This window comes from Oxyura jamaicensis, chromosome 6, assembly GCF_011077185.1.
Source record: "Oxyura jamaicensis isolate SHBP4307 breed ruddy duck chromosome 6, BPBGC_Ojam_1.0, whole genome shotgun sequence".
Classification (NCBI taxonomy): Eukaryota; Metazoa; Chordata; class Aves; order Anseriformes; family Anatidae; genus Oxyura; species Oxyura jamaicensis.
This window is the reverse complement of record NC_048898.1, coordinates 22247624-22266380: the sequence shown is the minus strand read 5'-3', so window position 1 is coordinate 22266380 and position 18757 is coordinate 22247624. Positions and strand designations below refer to the sequence as shown.

Here is an 18757-nt window from a genome sequence, read left to right as displayed (position 1 = left end):
GAGAGAGCTGGTGGACTGTCAGCAATGATGGGTCAAAATACTTACGTGGCTGGAGCCTGATTGTACAGCAGTTCTACACCATAACTATCCATTCTTATGGAGGAGATCCCAGTTTACAGTGAGAAGGCAGAATTGGGAGGGCATGTTGAGCGTTTAGGAGGAAGTGGAGGTTACAGGCCACGTTCAGCCTCACTGAGGAGCAAATGCATCTGAGTGCTGGCCAGAAGGATGAGGACTGCTAGGGAGGAAAAGCTTCACACACAAGTGCATAGGGAATGCATGTGGGTGAAATATGGGCTCTTGCAAATAAAACAGAAACCACAGAGCTCCCCAAAGCAGACCTTGCTAGAAACAAGATATTATCTTTTTGATACTCACCCTCATTAGACAGCAAGCAATAAAACCTATTAGTGAAAAATTCATCTCCCCTGCCCCTTGCCCTGGCCCTCCCCCACCACATGCCCTCCTGCTCTGATCCTCTCTCTCTTCTAGGATGGCTGTGATTTGTTCTGAGAAGCGACAGGTTTATAGGTTAGCCGACACCTTCTCTCTGTGGAATTTTAATTAACTTCTCCCATCGTCAATATGTTAAGGAGCAGGGTTCCCATTATACGAGGTCAGCAGCGTGTTTCAGGCCCTGCTATATCAGCCGTCAAATTGAAGAATTAATGACGTGGCTAATTGGCTCTAATTCTCCACCCCCCTCCCCAAAATATGGAGGGGCAAGATAAGGTGGGGGGGGGGGAGGAATAGGGCAGGCTGGTGGGGGAGGCTGGTAAAGTCCGCAGTCTCATAAAAAGAGTGCACAATTTAAGCCTACTTGTTCATGGGGTAGCTGTTCTACCACCCCTCATTTATCACCCTGCAGAGAGGAAAGGGGGGAGCGGGGAGACAGTGGGTAAATATTGTGACAAAGAGCGTGCACAAGCGTGCACGAAAGGGAGAAGAACACTGTCCTGACAAGAGGCCACCTCCATAGGTCATCACTTAGGAGTAGGAAGCAGCATGCCACTAGGCTCTAACCAGATGTGGAGCTAGAGCCAGAGCCTGTCTGCTAGAAAAGGGGCCCTAGCAGCACAAAAGACTGCAAAGGGCTTCTATCTAACACGTTACAGCAGCATTAATGCACGTGGCACTTCTTCAAAAACACTATCTGTGCCAAACGTTTGGAGCAATGGGACAAGGGAACAGCAAAATCATAGCAGGCCCAGAGGGTCTCTTCCTTTATAATGACACTAGCTCTGTACCACTAAGTTTCTGCTGCCTGCAAAACAAGCTCAGACATCTATTGAGGACAGCGGTTTGGGGAAATACTTGGGTATTGCACAAGCCTAAAATTCACTTGTTGAAGACATCACATGGACAGCAACAACAGCTCTTATTTCCTCTTCCCCTCAGGAAAGCTAAATAAGAATCTCTCTTGCATGCAAAAGAACAGCTTAATAATGCAGAGAGACTGATCATCACTGGCCAGCCTAAGATTTTAACAGCGAGAGTTTAAATTGCTCAGATTTTCACTTCCTCAAGAACAGGATCAGTTTGAAAAACACCTTGGAAGACACTGGTGTTTTGCCCTTCCCTTCCCTTCCATGCTGAAGTTGTAGCATTACATCTGGATTAGAAGCACAGATGATAGAGGTTGGAAAACTTGTCCCTGAACTCTGCTTCTACCTTCCCCTGTTCAGCATGCTGAATTTACCATGAAAACTGAGCGCTAACCGCTGCACACAGCTCCAAGAAAGACTACCAAGCCAAAAAAGTAAGGATCTTTTGCTTGGCATCTCTTCTGCCACAGACTGAAAATACAAGTTGGCATCTTTTCAGTAGAGAAAACCTCAAGAGGACCTGGTTCATTGCTTCTAACTAGGAAGGCAGAGCAAGTCAGAGAGTTTGCTCTGCAAGTAAGACTGAACAGGTCCCACCTGAGACAGAAATGCAGGGCTATTTTCACATCCTCTTACGAAGGGACCACTCTGCTGTGCTGGGGAACAAATGTCTTTTGGGGGGACACATCCTTTCCAACTCCTTTACTTCTCTCTGTTGGAAATTGGGAATAAAGAGAGCTCATTTACCTTAATAATGGGCTGATAGCAATGGACCACACTCGATCCTCTGTCTGCACTGTATGTAGACACTGCCCAACTCTGCCCGCGGACAGGGACCAAACCTAAGGAGAGAGATGCACATTATGCCACGTCACCCAGAAGGCACAGAAGGTAGGAAGCACACTGCTAACGTTGTGCTGCAAGAACTCCCCAAACTGCCTTGCTCACCTTCCCTGATACCCTCTCCCTGCATTCCCATTACTTATTTCTGAGGAGCAGAAGCTTTCCATCACTGGCAGAAACAAGCACTTAGAGTTACACGATGACTCAGCTTGTGAGTACGACTTTCCATCCCACTTCACCACAGGGAAGAGAGAAAGCACCCCCATCACCACGCTCTTTCTAGGGCAGCACTCAGCATAGTCTCATCTTCTGGAGTTAAAACAAGAAGTGAGATTTGATCGGATCTCTGCTGTTCTCTAGAACAGTGCAGGGAGACTTTGTACCATCCCTGGAAATATTTCCATTCCTATTTTCTACAAAATTGATTGTTTACTACCCTGCAAAATAGCTCTGTATAAAGCCACCCCCTTTGGACCAAGCTTCTTAAGTGTACCCCAGGCTATTCAGTGCCCCCCCTTGCTCACTGACAAGACAATGTGAGAGAAATCTCTTTCCCTCCCCCACCAGTGCACACATGCACATCCCCACCCACCAGTTCACCTTCCCCACTACCTTTGTTTCTGGGTCCTTATAAAGTCCCCCAGCTTCTTGCTGGGGCCTCTGCTTGCGTTCCTCACTTTCCCCACCTTGCCCTCATTCTTGGCTCAGAGAACTTGAGCCCCCCAGTTCTGTGTAACAGACCCACAATGTTTCACTTCAGGACTTCAAAGCTGGGAGTGCCCTATTTGTTTGTTTGTTGATAATGCCCAGGATTGCAGGCTATTCTTGTCAGCGGGGAATTTAGCACCTAGTGTCAGCAAAAGCAGCAGAAAAGCTTAACTCTTTTAAGGCATCCCTATCTCCTACAGGTTAAAAATATTGCTCAGAGCACACTATCTGGTGCCTATCACACAGGAATGTACATTAGCAGCTCTTCAGGGCTTAGTCCTAATCAACACTCAGCAGAGCCCTCAATAGCTTAGACATTTAGAGCCCCTTTAAAAGGCTGGTAGGGATTCCCTTCCACCCTCCTAGAGTCTCATTCATGCAAACAAGGCAGCCTACAAAAGAGATAGTAGAAAATAAACGGTGAACATCCTTAGAGCCTATGCTGCAGGGAGCTCTGGGTGGGCAAGATCTCACACTAGCTCCAAGAAAAACAGACTTAAATTCCCCCTGGACTTCAGGAATTTGTTCTCAAGGTCAGGGGAGGTCTCTCCTCTGGCTGCCAGGGAAGCACCAAAAAGGCACTCTCCCAGTAAAGAAGCTCCAGAAAACAGAGATGAGCAACCTGGCTTAAATGTCAGACAAAGCAGTATCAACACCTCGTTCCCAGGAGGTAAGCAGCATCTCAAAATAGTGCCTTCTGCATCTAACCACTGGTCTCCTTGTGGGTGATTTTACCCAGGAGTACGCTCATATAGAGGAACCAACCAGAAAAGATAGGGTAGAGTTGCTCAGCAGCCTTGTCAGTTACCCATTAACACACACTTCCTATGAAACCTGGAAAGAGACATTTAGGTCTTCTTTTGGCCCACCTTCCCCTCTTGTCAAACAAGAATAGCAGTTTTTCCTCTTACCTCCATTAATGCTCTAAGAAATGTACCGAGGACCAAGAGTATCCAGCATCCTACCCTGAGCAAAAGCAAAATCCTTCAACATTCAGCAACCACTACTAGCAGTAACAAGTGCTTGTGAAGATGCTACAGGCACTGCATTGTGCTAGCAGGACACAGGTGAAATCACTATGTGGAGTTTCCTAACCTACTAAAACAGAGCTGGTTACAGCTCAAGAGAACAACTCTCCAGGTCCATGCAGAAACACATCGTTGCCAACCAGATCCAGGACAAAAAAAAATCAGCAAGGTCCTGTCTCAAAAAGAAACAGCCAGCAATTATGCGACAGGATTCAGTGATAACAACTGTAAGGGAGAAATGGGAGCTTGTGATATTCATAGTCTGATTTCACTCCCAATTTGCAAACCAAGAACCATAAAAAATAAAAAATATAAATAATCTACAATCCCAAGGGACTGGAAAAGACATGCTATCCTTTAAAGAGATCAACTATACAACAGAGCATGTGAAACAGCACTACATCACAAAGCACAGATGTGCTTGAGATACGTAGGGCAAATTTCAGACTAACTGGCAAGGATTTCCACTATAGTGTCAGAAAAACATACAATGAAGGAAGCAAAACATTAGCTGCCTTCTTCTGTACTTCCTCATTTAAACTAGCAGCTGATATCCTAAGGCACTGCCAAATCTCTTTCTTAAAAGCTTGGCACAGCAAGCATCTGTGCAGAGACATAAGTCTACGCCAAGATACCCAGCACACCTACTGCAGACACGCAAGCCAGGGCTTTCCTGAGAGCTCTGCTGACACAAACTTTCATGGCACAAGACCTCTGAGGTCACCACTGCAGAAGCACCTGCAGCTTGCACATCACTGCTCACCTTTGCTGTTCTGTCCCGGGAGCCACTGACAATGAGGCCACCTTGGAAGTCCACACAGTTCACCTCTTGTTCATGAGCAGAGAACTTGACACTGTAGGAGCCATGGATCTTGTGAAGGACAATATTTCCATCTCTGAAAAACAAATCCCCAAGCAGGGACTGTATTAGCTGCACCTCTCTTGGCTACTCACCTTCCATTCCTGCTTGGCAGTGCCACTGAAAGACCAGGACTGATCTCTCATGGGAGCCGAAATTCAAACAGCATTATTAACCCTCCCCTCCACACACATCACCTGTTCTCTCAAAATCCCATCTGGATCCCACATCTGGCCATTCAAAGCCTGATCTGTTGCACATGACAAATTTCCTGGCTAACTTTCCACCCACCACTTTTTGTTAAACTGCAGAAACTAGCAGAGCAGCCAGTCCTCCTTCTCCTGCTTTCAGCTTGCCAGAATCCTGGCTGGATGCTGAATGGACAGAGTAAGGGAGTAAGTGTCATGTTAGAGCCTCAGCTTTTCATTCTTTTCAGAGCAATTACACAGGGTTTTGCATTTTGAATTAACTACAAAGACACTTAGACTTTTTTTTCAGGCAATACAGTTGCTGGAATGTTAAATGCATGCCTTCATTTTCACCTGAATTTTGGGCCACAGTTCACAGGGGAGAGTGTCAAGGCACCCAGGGCAGACAGCCACGCTTGCATCTCTAATTCTGTGCTGAAGTGCTGAGTATATTAATAGCTAATACTTTATATATAACAGTTCTGTCATTTGCTGTAATTGAAAAAGGCCAGCCAAATGCAAAATTAATTGGAGAAGTGTGCATGTGACGGAATACTTGGCAGTTTTCCCCCTCTCCACAATTGTATCAGTAGGTCTAATAAGGATACACTTGTCTCTAGAAAGCTTAATGCACAACTGCAGTCTCAGTTAACCAGCAGTTCTGAGTATTAGCACACAGTCTGGCTACCCTGACTGTAACAGGGAAAGAAATGAACCTTGCAGATCAGTCAGCATTGCATGACTCTACACACAGTCCTGATTTGACAATCCTGTGGACATCTGCACAAGTTCAAAAGAGAAAAGGAACTGTTCATAAGGTCAACAGCATGAAACTCAGCTCTTCAGCTTTTCCAGGAGAGAACCAAATCCTAAGAGGCCCATTCACCCAACTTACCCTCCTCCACTGACAATGTGGGAGTTGACAAGTACAAAGCGACATACGTCCTCCTGGTGGCCAGAGAAGATAGCTTGAGGGTGACGCTGCAAACCTGTACCATCTGGACAGAGTTGGTAGGCCTGGATGTTCTCAGCTTGAGACAGGTAGAGATACTCGCCATCCAACTCCATCCAGGGCATCAAACTGCAAACAGGGAGCAGGTTGTGGTCAGGAGGTGGGTGAGAAATGAAAACAAAAAAATACATACACACACAAGAAGAAGAAGAAAATATTGTATTCTTAAATAAAGAAAACTGTAAAGTTGGAGCTGCTGGTCACATACAAAAAGCAGGAGCTAATATAGCACAGCTAAGAAGTGGAGTTTCTTTAGCAAAATATAAAGCAAATCACATTGCTGTCATTTTTCTAACCAAGAGCCGAGGAAAATGAAGCATGGAATCTCTGAAAGAGAAGATGCCCAAGAGCCTAGTGAATTTAGATAGGAAATACTTAAGGCTCCCTGACCCCTCTTCACGAGCGCTGCACTTTTTAAGAAACTAGGCTATCAGGCATTTGTGAGCTATGTCAAGCATTTCTAACAGAGCCTTCAATCCGAGGCTCTTGGTGCAAACAGTCCTCGTTGTCCACATTATTTGCTGATGCCCAGCAAAGAACACAAAGCTGCCACTGTCTCATGTACATCTGAGCAGAGGAACAGGTCACATCAAATAACGTATATCTTCCTGCGAAGTTCTGCATCTCCTACACATGCTGTACACAATTATGCAAAGCAGCAGGCTAAGCCTGAGGATATCCAAGAATTTTGTGCTCTGCATATAGTAGAGGTATTTTTCTACACCCACATTTCTTCCTCTGCTGAGTCAAAAGTAATGACTGAGCAACCTCTCTTGATTTCTGATGCCCATCTTCCAGATGAGTCCATACACACCTTCTGCCCCTTACTGTTTATGGGGTAGTGACAATTCCCTACAGAGGGGTTCCAGGCACAAGAGCAGTGAACTGCTAAAGGAGTTGTTTCAAAGCATTTTAAAGACTGAAGTTAAAAGTGGAAAATAAGCTACACTTCCTGGGAAATCAAGAGAGAGAAGATACTCAAGCAATATCTGAATCAAGTCTGTCATCACAACACATTTATTTATTCCTGAAACAAAACCAAAATACAGAAAACAAAATAGGCTGCAATGCACACTTAGGCAGTGAGCTGTTTGTTCAAGACCCTGCTTTGCGTAGCCTCCAGAGAGTCAAAAAACAGACCTTCTAGAAACAAGGCCAGATACAAAGAGACATGTGGCTCACGTCCTATGGGGCACAGATGTGTGAAATTGTCTCCACTCTGCACAGTCATTGCTGAGTGCACCAATACCCATGAAAACACTGAGCAAAACCAGAGCCTTTCCATAGCACATCCTTTCAGTTCTCAAACTATTCAGACTAGCTGTTCTGAAAGCATCAAAACCTGACTCATTTTTTTGCAGATCATTCATCCTCAGTGGTTGTGATTTTCTGTGTCAGCAGAGGCACTGCACACAGCCACACCTCATATCATCGCAATGAAGGGCTAGAAGCAAGCAAGAGGACGTGGTAGATTACTAGATAGAAAGTTCCTGCTTGCTTGCTGCATTCATTTCCAATAAGAAGCTTTTAGTCACAGGGACAGAGCAGTTGAGCATAGGTTATAATGTTCATTTGGGATTTAGTCATATGCATGGAAAAAATAAGAGGCATCTTCAGAGCAGCAGCTTTAGTTTGAGGATTTCCTCTTCCTTCCTCCACTCCCACACAGTTCTCTAAAGCCAAGTGAATATCCAGCTTCCCCAGACTACAGCCAGTTTGTGTCTCTTCCTGTTGCAGTTTAGCTTTTTACCTTTTTCTATGTTTTTTTTTCATAAGGAGAAGTAACAAATTTGAAAGCAGGATAAATGAAAATTAGAGGATGCAGTTTGGATGGTAGCCTCATTAAATCAGACCTTGCATTTTCATTTGGGGAGCTGGTTTAGTAATGATCTCTAACAACCACAGAGCCTGTCTTCACAGATGGTCACAGGCACTTCAAAGGCAGGTATACAACCTGCACCAAGAACCACTCTGCTCATTACAGCTGTTCCCAGGACTTCAGACAAGCAGTGGCACATTATCCACCACTTCAATCTACACAGCAGAAAAAAGGCATGAAAGCTCAGTAGCAGGTCCCTGCTCTTCAGCAGCTAACAAACCATAGTTGTTCTCATTTTTCCTTCTGTCTGGTGATGTGAAAGCTAAAAATTTAGATGTGCTGTTCAGACAAGAGACATACGTTGTGCTTTGCTTTGAAAGCTGAGTAGGTCTGCAAGAAAGAATTTAACGCCACCCTCCTCTCATTCATGTCAAATATATACTTCGGTAGTGAAGGAGGGAAGCATGAGGTAGAAGAAAGAGGAAACATAAGGTAGAAGAATGGCAGTTAGCATTTTAGATTTGTACACCCAAATCAAGGGCCAGGATAAAGCATGGGAGACAAAACAAGCATTTTGAGGAGACTCCTAGGTCCAAATCTGGGATCATGGTATATAGCAATAGATAAGCACGTAATAGTCTGGAGTCTGAAGTAAAGGTTACTAAATCAAACTAGAATTGCACAGATCAGAACAATGCCAAATTCAGGCTCTTACTGAGAGACGAACTCTCGACTGGCAGAACAAATCCCTATGGCAAGGCGGCAAATCCAGTTACCCCACATCCAGCTAGCCAGCAACATCCAAAACAGGCCAGTGACATCGCTTGTAAAACCCCCATGGATGAGAAGGAGCACGGAACATCTCATTTCTGAGCACAGAAGCAAACCCAAGGCCCCTCAGCAGCTGAAAAAAAACAGGAAAAGAGGAAGGAGCCACTTGCTTTCGTTTCCATTTCAGGACCGTCTCCCTCCGGCAGCGTCCATGCCTCCAGTTGCGAGAGACCTTCACCCTTTCCTTCACTGGGATGCCAGCCGCTCTGCAGACAAAGGGAGAGAGATGAGATTAGCAACCACGACTGATGCTACACGGAGAACAAATGCAACCAAGCCAGGTTACAGGTACGTTCTCACTCTGGCTCCAAAAATGATGAACCGGCAAACACTGATGGTGCCAGGGCTCGCTGTAGCTTGTGAGAGCTGACAAGAAAGGAGCCCTGAGCAGAGTGGGCGTTCATCGACAAAGCAAGCCATCCCTGATTACCACTATTGTACAAGCATTAGATCTGATCAGAGGTATACAGACAGCAGCACAGGTTCCGGCAAAATGTAATCAAGACAACACAGAGACTCTTCCAGAGACTAAAAAAAGCCAGTTAGGCTAAGGGCAACAACACACAAGAACAGATGGAGGAAACACCAGTCAGGAGAATACTGAAACTAGAAGCCAGAAGAGTAGTAAAGGAACTGCTCCTGTTCCTCACTTGCCTGACAATCACATAACCAGATCCAGTAATTAGAAATCAAGATAGGTTCAGACTACAAATAAAATTTGTTCATCTGTACAACCACCCAACGCACACATGCCCCAGTGAAGATGGACCAGCTTTTGTTGCTCACCAAAACACAGAGAACTCCACCACATCGCTGGAAGTTCTCTAATTCTAGTCAAAGTTACTTAAGTTACTAAAGGAGAGACTGTAGCTCATACCCAGTCACTGGGGTACAAATCAAAGTTACTGGGACAAGCCAAGATCAACAGAGCTCCAAAAGTGACAAAAGGTACGTACCACAGAGCCCTGCGATCCAGGTCTCTTTAGTGTCTACAAGAATTTACCCAGTTCAAGCAGCTGTTCAACATCTGTTTTCTTTCATGATCCTGAGATGATTAAAGATTTTTTTTAAAAAAAAAAAGCAGCTTTACAGCTTTAATACCTACCTTTCTCATATTGTAAGCTTAATTATTCAATATCCTTGGTGGAGCTGCTTAGTTGGAAGGGACCAGAAAAGTATAAACAAGAAACTCAACATTATCCTTCGTAACTTGGCGTTGTGAACCACTTTGAGGATTACAACAAGAGTTGTTTCCCTTTTCAGGTACTTCCCAACTGCAAATGTTCCCAACCACATGGGATGAAAGGAAGATCCTCAGATCACCAATAGATGGGGACTGGTGCCCAGCCAGGACCCTTCTCCCATCACCACCATGCCCCTAACACACTTCTTAAAAGTCCGATTTTTGGGTACTGTCATTTTTAAAACAAAGAGCAGCTCCCTGTAAATAAACATCTCCTGTGGTTGTTAATGGGTGTAGGAATCTCTAACCTGGCCCTGGGGCCTGGCCAGATTCTCATTTTCCCAGCCTTCCTTCCATAGCCTCAGGCTTTTTTTTTTTTTTTTCTATTCACCCTTCCCTCCCCTTTTCTATGCTTTCCGGCACTTAGTCACCATTATAATTTGACTGCATTCCTGGGCATGTGACCCATTTTAAACAAAAACAGAAACCACACACAGAAAAGCTTTCCGTCCCCTAGAAACCTGCGTAACTCCAAGTTTATCATCAGTAGCGTCACACCAAATAAAAGTGAATTTAGGAAGCAACAGGCTCTTTATTTCTCCTAACCCTTTAAAAAATAATAATAAATTTAAATCTCTGGAGTTAGCCTAGGCTGCAAGAAGAGGAATTACATTTAAATGCACTTGCAGGAGTCTGTGGAGCCAGATAGCGTCTGAGATGAGGAATGCACAGCACTGAAAAGTCAGGTCGGGTCCAGCAGCCTCCTCATGGCTTATTACTCTCCCAGACAGAGTTTAGGCTCCCCGCCTACATCCAATTCCATTCATTTCTCCAAAACTCCTCTCCCCACACTCAACCCCCAGTTAAGTTCTCCCCACGTACAGATTTTAAGTCACCAACTTGCACAGTGATGGAAAATGCACTCATGCCACAACCCCCCCAACACGTACTGGTCCAAACAGATATCCTGAGCTCAGCGCACAAACTTTACTGAGACTAGATGCAATTTCCATGGCTCCAAAAAAAGGTGAATCCAAGGTCAAAAACAAAGCTTTCATCTTATAAAGCTGACCACTTTCCTAATTGAGGCCCAGCTAGAAAAGTGGCCCTACTAGGGATCTACTACCTAGTAGGAACCCGGAGCTCAATGCACAAACCCTTGTTGGTTTTTAGGGCGAGGGGGGTGTTTGTTTTACTGTTAGTAGACGTAAAAATTCATCCAGCCTCCTCCATATAACAATTCTGGATGTAGATAATTTAAACTTGTCTTAGAAGCATCTACCCTTTAGTTTACAGAAATTCCATTTATTCAAAACAGAAGCAAGAGATGGGACGGGACATAAGGAGGCCATGAGAAGGGGGATACAGAAGTTGGACTGATTCCTTTGCCAATCCCACGGCAGCAGAGAACGACCTGCAAAGATTTTCAGTGTTGGTCAGAGACGTTTTATCCCTTATACCCAGAAGGAAGTTAAATCAAGGCCAATGATGGAATCAAGTGCTGACATATAATTTGATTTGCTTCCTCAACAGCGCTCTCCAGTTCAACTCCCAAAATACATCAGCGAGGGTGATGAGCAACACTGCAATGCACTAGAGTAATTCTCAGATCTTAGAAAGCTAAATAAGGCATCACCATATAAACTTAATCATTTGATAAAAAAAAAGATCCTTTTCTCCCCTATAAGACTGTTTTGCTTCAGTAATGATCAGCTCACTTTCTATACGTGTAAATTGAAAAATTGCTCCGTGATGACTTGAGAAACATCATCAAGAGTCATTATACATCCACACTGAGTGCTTGACTTAACCAAGTACCTCCCACGTCAGCAACTGGATTAAACATTCAAAAATTCGGGAGACTAACCCACCTCACAGAGATACATCCTATGGAAGATGCTATGCAGGGACCACTATCCACAGCCAATGAATACCTTCACCTTTCTTAGCATGCAATCCACCAAAACACTAAACCATGGGCTTAAAATTCTTAAGTTCCCTGTGAAATCAAGCTCTTGGCATTCAGGTTCTCGAAGAAACCACGAAGCAGTGAATCTCAAGACTACAGAGGCTGACCCACTGAGGAAGGACTATAATTTTTACTAGAAACAACACAGAGCTGCATCAGTACGCAACTGAAGCACCCAGCACCCTACAAGGATGACAGGAAACAAACAGTACAAGAACTGGTGAACACTGTATGTGAAAATTCAGTGAAATTCAAGTAAAATGCTCTTAAAACCCACACAAAGACCAGAGTCCATCATTTTACCACCTTTGCTAAGCGGTCACAATTATTAAGAGCCTATAAAGTGGCATGACACTACCTTTTTTTTATTAGCTAATTAATCCAAAAAGCATTCTATCAGGATCCCAAACCGTGTGGTACAAAACACGACCTGAGCTAACACACGCTTCCAATTGCATGCAATCCTGGTGGAGGTTCGCTTTGCAAAGACTTTGTTTCACTAAGAAAGGGAAGCTGAACATTTGTCACAGCCTGGGAGAATGTTCCAGGATAAAAATCATCCCAACCAACCTACTATAAAGGAATTTTCATTTCCCCCTTCCTACCTCACCCTCCCTTCCAAAAAGAGGTTAAAGTATTTTGCTCAAATTATGGATTTCCTCTCTTTCTTGGCAGAGTTACCAGAAGAAATTTAATATTCCGCCTGGAGCCCACTTCCCAGCTGCTGAAGTGAGGGACTGGGACTATCCCCCCACAGCACCGCTGACCCAGGCGACCTCAGCCACCATGACAGTTGCTGGCCTGGCCTCCAAAAAAAGCAGCAGAAGAAGGAATTACTCAGCCAGAGATTAAGCACATCTCCTCCCAAAGCTTCACCTCCAGCGTCGTTGCCTTCAATGATCCCTTCCCCGTGCAAACTCCTTTGCCACTAGAAACAGTATTCCTGCAATAGCAGGAGCTTCTGTTTTACTGCATCCCAGGGAGATTCCTACTGGCCTTCTACAGTTTCAGCATGTGCCAAAACAACGGTGCCTGCAACAACATAGACCGTGTTACAGGAGGTAACACCACCGTGTCATACCGTCTATTTTCCCAGCTGCATGGGGCATCCTAACCCGCCGAAGTGCTCTGCGTTTTGCTGCACTTTAAGTGCCGAAAGAGCCCGTATGGAAATGCAGGTCTGCAGAGACCCACTGAGAGCGAATCTCTTCTGAGGACAAAATCTGCTGCCTGCATAAAAGCTGTCACCAGCCTGCCTCTAGCCTGCCTCGAAGGGTCATACAGAGGAACAAATAGGTCACGGTGGCTAAGCCCGGCTTTCAACCTTGGCCCTGTGGCAGAGATGGCTAACACAGGGACCAACTGCTCTTATTTGTGTAATCGGGACACACCTGTTGAGTGGCAGGGTCTCGGTGCATTTGCAAGTCACGGGCCACCAACAGACAGCCAAGAGGGAAAAGCTATTTATGTCAGGAGCTCCTGTTGCTGTCCTCAAGAAGTCGACTTGCTTGCAAAATAGCTCTTCCAGTGCAAAAATTCCACCTGAATTCCTTTAGCGCATGACCCTTCTTTAGCTTACCGCCGGGCTCAGTCTGTCTTCTGTGCTCTCCCCCTTCCTATGTGACACGGGTTCAAATACCTCTGAGATGAAGAGAGATCCGCAGACTTCTCTTGCTGCTCGTTGCCTCCTCCGATGCCTCTAAGCTCCCTCAGCCAGACCCTACCAGGGACTGCAGGTTTCCTGCCCCACCTCTTTTGAGCGATCCACCTGCATGAAGAAGCTGGAGACTTCTCATCAGACCCAGGACTGCAGGTGAATTTCTGTACACACAGCAAAGACATGCTTCCAAAAACAAACAAACAAAGCCAACAACAGAAACATCACCAAGCCTGAGCCATACCACTCTGCCATCAGATAGCACCTCCCTTATGACGATCCCCCACCTCGCAATGGGAACTTGGACAGAAATTCCACACAGGATTTTGCATCTGTCAAGGAGCTATTTAGACTTTTTGGAGCTGAAAACCAGGCTTCATTAAAAAATAAATGCAAATGAATAGCCCAGGAAGACGTGAACAAACCTGCAGCTGCTCAGTAGTTGTCATGTATGTTCTGATCTGAAAGAGCAGAGTGTCAGGGTAAGATTTGGACAGAGTGAAATACCACGTAGCTATTTCACTTATGCAGGTTACAGGAATAATAGCAACAGGCACAGCATACATTTCTTAAGCCCTGAACTAGATAAAATTCTTCTGCTGCTCTGAACTCACAGAGACTGAAAGGGGAGGGCAGGCAGGCCAGTAAGAACTCTTACAAATTTCCCATTCCTGGGTAAAGAAGCTGTTTCGATATCGTGGAGCCATGCTGGCAGACCTGAACTGCCTAGAACTAACAGTTTAAGACAGAATAGGAAGCTAACAGGAGTTTCTAAAACCCACTGACTTCTCCAGCACAAAGCAATAGCTGTGTGCCCTCTTCCAGGCTTTTCTGTTATTGCAATATCCTCCCCAGAGGATTCCCCTCTGCATCGTCTGCACCAGTTCACTGCCTCCTTCATTTCTGACCTCAAGTAATGAAACTTTGGCAAAACACGTTTTAAAAGATGAAGGAAACTGAAGCAGCTTTACAGGCTGCTTCACACTCCCTCCCCTCCCAGTACCGAAGGCAGAGGTCTCCTATGATTGCTGCACTTTGCGTTTGGATTTGACTTGCATAGATTGGCCATTTCCTGCTCCTGCAGGTGTATATATTTTTCCAAGATCTGGAGAAAACACTGCTTTTATTAACTCACAGAAATGCTTGCACTCTTTCTTAAATACTCAGCGATGATAAATTCACATGAATCTGTATTTCTGGACTGGAGAATATAGCGTGATCCTCGTGGGCAAGGCTGGATGGGAGACAGGGAGAGAGAAAACACACAGTGGAACATTTCTATATTTTGACAACAGCTATTAATACCTTACAAAGAGGACGCCGTCAAGCTATTTAGGTTGCAACTTTTAACTTGCCCTCTAAAATTCCGTTGTAGCAAAGAGGAAATAAGTTTAGCCCAGCTGCAACTTTATTCCTTTTGTCCACGCTTTAAATAAAGAACCACCTTGCGACGAGCCTCTCTGCCTCTCCGATTTCTCCAGTCCGAGGTGGTCCAGCGGGCAGGCCCTGGCTGCGGGCTCAAAGCGCCCTCTTCTATTCCTGGCTCTGACACTGACCTGCTGCACAGAGGGCAGCCTGGTTCACATCTCGCTGCCTCCGCTTCCCAGCCCTTTTTTTACCCTGCCTATTTGGGCAGCGAGCTTTTCACAGGGCAGGGACTGCTCTTGCTGGGCCCATACAACAGCTGGCAAAACAGACGCAGGCTACCAGACACAACTGTAATATCACTATACTCACCAGAAACCCCGGAGGCTTTGCGCTACTGCTTAGCTACAGCTTAGCTGCAAAAAGAATTATTAAGCCGTGTTTTTCTGTGATATGCTGCCATGCATTTTTGGAACAAAAACGCTCACCTTACGTCATGAAGAGGGGTCTCAGCTCTTGCTTGAGCAGTCCCTGTGACTGAATGAAGCGAAACTCGTAGCGTGGGGACTATCTTTTTACCAGCCTCATGACAAGGTCTTATTGCAGGACGGGTCTATACATAACGTTAAGATGACAACACGTAACAAAAGGTAGCTTGACACAGATGCATGCAGGACAGGTGCCAAGAACCACAAATACCTAAAACCACTGTACATTTCCAACCAGAGACACAATATTCTATTAAGCATTTACTCACTCATGATTCAAAGAAGAAAAAGTGCGTTCTGAATACCAAGAATGTGCTTAAGGACCTTTCCAAGTCAGGCCTTGCTAGCCCTAACATACACGAACTCACACCAACGCAAACCTTGTGATTCCCCCTGCCAAGGAATGAAGTGTATGGAAACATAGCAAAGAAGAAAAAAGTTTGCTGTGTGCAAAGCGCATGATCGAAACAACACCTTAAATACTTCACTTACACACACAGCTCCTCATCAGCTGAATCTACCAGAAAGGGCAAATATGAGAGACTGTCAGTGCTGTGGATATGCCTTTCTGCGTAACAGCTCGCAGCTAGGATAAAGTTCCTATCTTCCTTTGACAACATCGGCCAATCAACTGAGCATTATTTAAACATATGTCCTGAGATAAAAATATCTGGCGGTTTTTAAAGGTGGATAGCCAAGATGGGAAGTAGATAATTTTAAAAGTTAAATCAAATTGTTTTAGGTACTACAATTGCTCTTTCCCGTGCTCCTCTAGAGCAAGGGTTTCGCAAACAGTTTCTTAAAACTTTTCTCTGTTCCCTATTTTGGCAAGCTGACTGCACAAAACCAGTTGTTTCACATACAAGCTAAAGCCCCTTTCCCTCTGATCTTCTTGTTACAATTATCTGAAGATATACCTAACAGAAACAACGTTTTAAAGAAATGGTGTCATTTTCAAGTTAATCACCCTTTTAAAAAATGGGCAAGTGGGGGAGGGGGGTAAGTTTCACAGCTATCTTACACTCCAGGCTCAAATTTATCTCTGTTTAGCAAGCATTAACAGATGGCTTATCAAAAAACATTTAACAGCAGAAATGATCAAACTCGTTCCAAGATGTTTTTTTTGTTTTAAACAGTAAATACTCCCCAGACTAGTTCTTAACTTATGCCAGCCTCCCAGGGACCATCAGTTTAAGATCTAATGTTAGAACCATGCATGTTATTTCATTAAGTACATTTACCATAAAACGGCTCCAGCCTTTGCTTTCTCAGTTTCAGACAGTATTGAACAAATACCTCTTGACAGTAAAAAACATCTTCTACCTAATGCAGTGTGTTACCCAGAATGTGCAACAGAAGCTCCTGCTTTCAAGCAAGTCACAGCCAAGCTTGACGAACTCAAGATTTACTCTGTATGATTAAGAAGGCAGTTATCAAGAAGGCGCAGCTACCCGTCACCTTCATTACCTTTCCATTTATCCAGTGATATTCTAGCTTAAACACCTACTCAGCTCAAATTTAACCTTCAACGAGAAACCTACCAGTTTCCTACCTGGAATTACTATCAGGAAGAAAGGCTGTATGCCCAGCTTAGCCAGACCCCCTCCCTAGCTTGTATTGGTTAGTTGAATAAAATATAACCTCTCTCCTCAAATCTCACTCCCTCAGCTGCAAGAAGAGCAATCTTGGAGATTCCTCTTGGTCTGGGAGACATGCATGAGGAGCAGGGGGTATGGAAGAGACATGGCTATTTAAACCCTCAAGCTGCCACACCAACTATTAAACTCTTCTTCTGCTAGGTACAAATTTTATAACTGTACAACAAACCAAGACTGTGTGAGACTTCTGTGAAGTTAAAAGTAATTAAAGGATTATTTCTCTAGAATATCTCAAGGTTCTTATATGACTGACTTGTAGGGCCGCTTGGTGCATTACCAAAGATTGAACTCCCTAGGACCAGGGCAGTGCTGACCAATGCTAAAAGCAGCACTCTGTGCTAAAGTTGTTTAAAGAAAACTTGAAAATAGGATTCAGTGCAAAAGCACATCCTAGAATTACTAAAAAAAAAAAAAAAAAAAGATCCTGTTCATAGCAAATCTAACAGCACTGAAATCCCTGAGAGCTTGTGACACTCAAGTACCCTTCCCTTCACTTAGACCCTCTGACCTAGCAAACCTTTTCTGTAGCTGTTTATAGAGCTGCATTCCTCTGCAGGGGAAGTGGTGGTCCTTACATATGCTGCACCTGCTCTGCTGTACACCTGATCCCTCCCCCAACCGAAACAACATAGTATCACCTTATTCTTAATGAAAAATACAGAACTTCATTTCCTCGGGAGACAAAATCATATATCACAGCAGAGAGAGTCCAACGCACAGCCATTCTCTAGCCCTTATTCCTGCTTACTTCCTTGGGAACTGTGGTTCGCTTTTTGAAGCCCAGTCTGTGCTTGTAATGTCCACTGGCTACAGCTGCCATCCTACAAATATTGAGTGGGTTTAAGTCCTGGCCTGAAAACCCAACACAGGGATTGTCAGCACCACCGAGCCTCTACTTACAGCAGGGGCCATAGCTGTTTCCCCAAGTCTGTGCTGTTGATGAGATAACACCATGAGACAGCAGAATAGGCCTCAAACATCCCTTCTGCTATGATTCATGTTACCAGTGTTTAGGGCAAAAAATACTGTGTCACTGGATGACAAACAAGATCCTGGGCTCTGAGCTGGCAGCTATAGGGAAACACAGGAAGCGATTCATAGACCCAAAGAACACGAGCTGCCTCTCAGGATCCTCCAAGCACCAAGGAAAGCCTGTTGTGTTGTTGTGTGGCTGCCTCCAACTGGCATTTCGTACACTACTAAAACTTGAGAGAAGAAATGCAGCCTTCGGATTTTTACTAAGGACTGCCGAGGCCAAAAGCCCAAAACACTTCCATCTGGAAAGATGCTGGTGTCATGCACAGTGAAGCCAACAGGTCTCACACCTAATTTGAAGATGTGCAGTTGATTTTAAAAACAACAAAACAACAGTAAACCTGTCCACAAAACTTTAAACCCCAGAAGCTACAGAGTCCCACAGCCACTTCCTCTGTGACAGCCATCACGAGCAATATCAGCAGAGCTGCTCTGGGAGCAGGAGGCTTGAAGGAACGTGTGTTCCTGGTCACAGGACCCCTGCCACGAAGGCTCGTACACCTAATAATGTGTTGAGGCTCATTCAGCAGGCTTTCTATCAGATGCTAGGCCAGGTCTTGCTCCCTTACAACCACTTTTCTGCGGCGTCTTTGAGGCTTTGGTAGAATCACAGAATCATTAAGGTTGGAACAGACTTCCAAGATCACTTGTTCCAACCATACTCCTACCAATGTCACCCACTGAAACATGTCCCTAAGCACCACGTCCAACCTCTCCTTAAATACTCCCAGGGATGGTGACTCCACCGCCTCCCTGGGCATCCCAGTCCAATGCCTGACCACTTTTTCT

General features: G+C 44.8%; 1 protein-coding gene across 1 annotated transcript in view; it reads right to left on the bottom strand.

The window, feature by feature from the left end:
- Window positions 1–18757, bottom strand: part of FBXW4 (F-box and WD repeat domain containing 4) — a 58494-nt gene that overhangs the window by 38666 nt on the left and 1071 nt on the right. Inside the window, exons 2-5 of the mRNA XM_035330184.1 lie at window positions 8724–8819; window positions 5847–6032; window positions 4668–4800; window positions 2073–2167 (exon numbers count right to left, since the gene is read on the bottom strand). Coding sequence (XP_035186075.1) covers window positions 2073–2167; window positions 4668–4800; window positions 5847–6032; window positions 8724–8819 — 510 coding nt within the window. The remainder of the gene's footprint in view (window positions 1–2072; window positions 2168–4667; window positions 4801–5846; window positions 6033–8723; window positions 8820–18757) is intronic.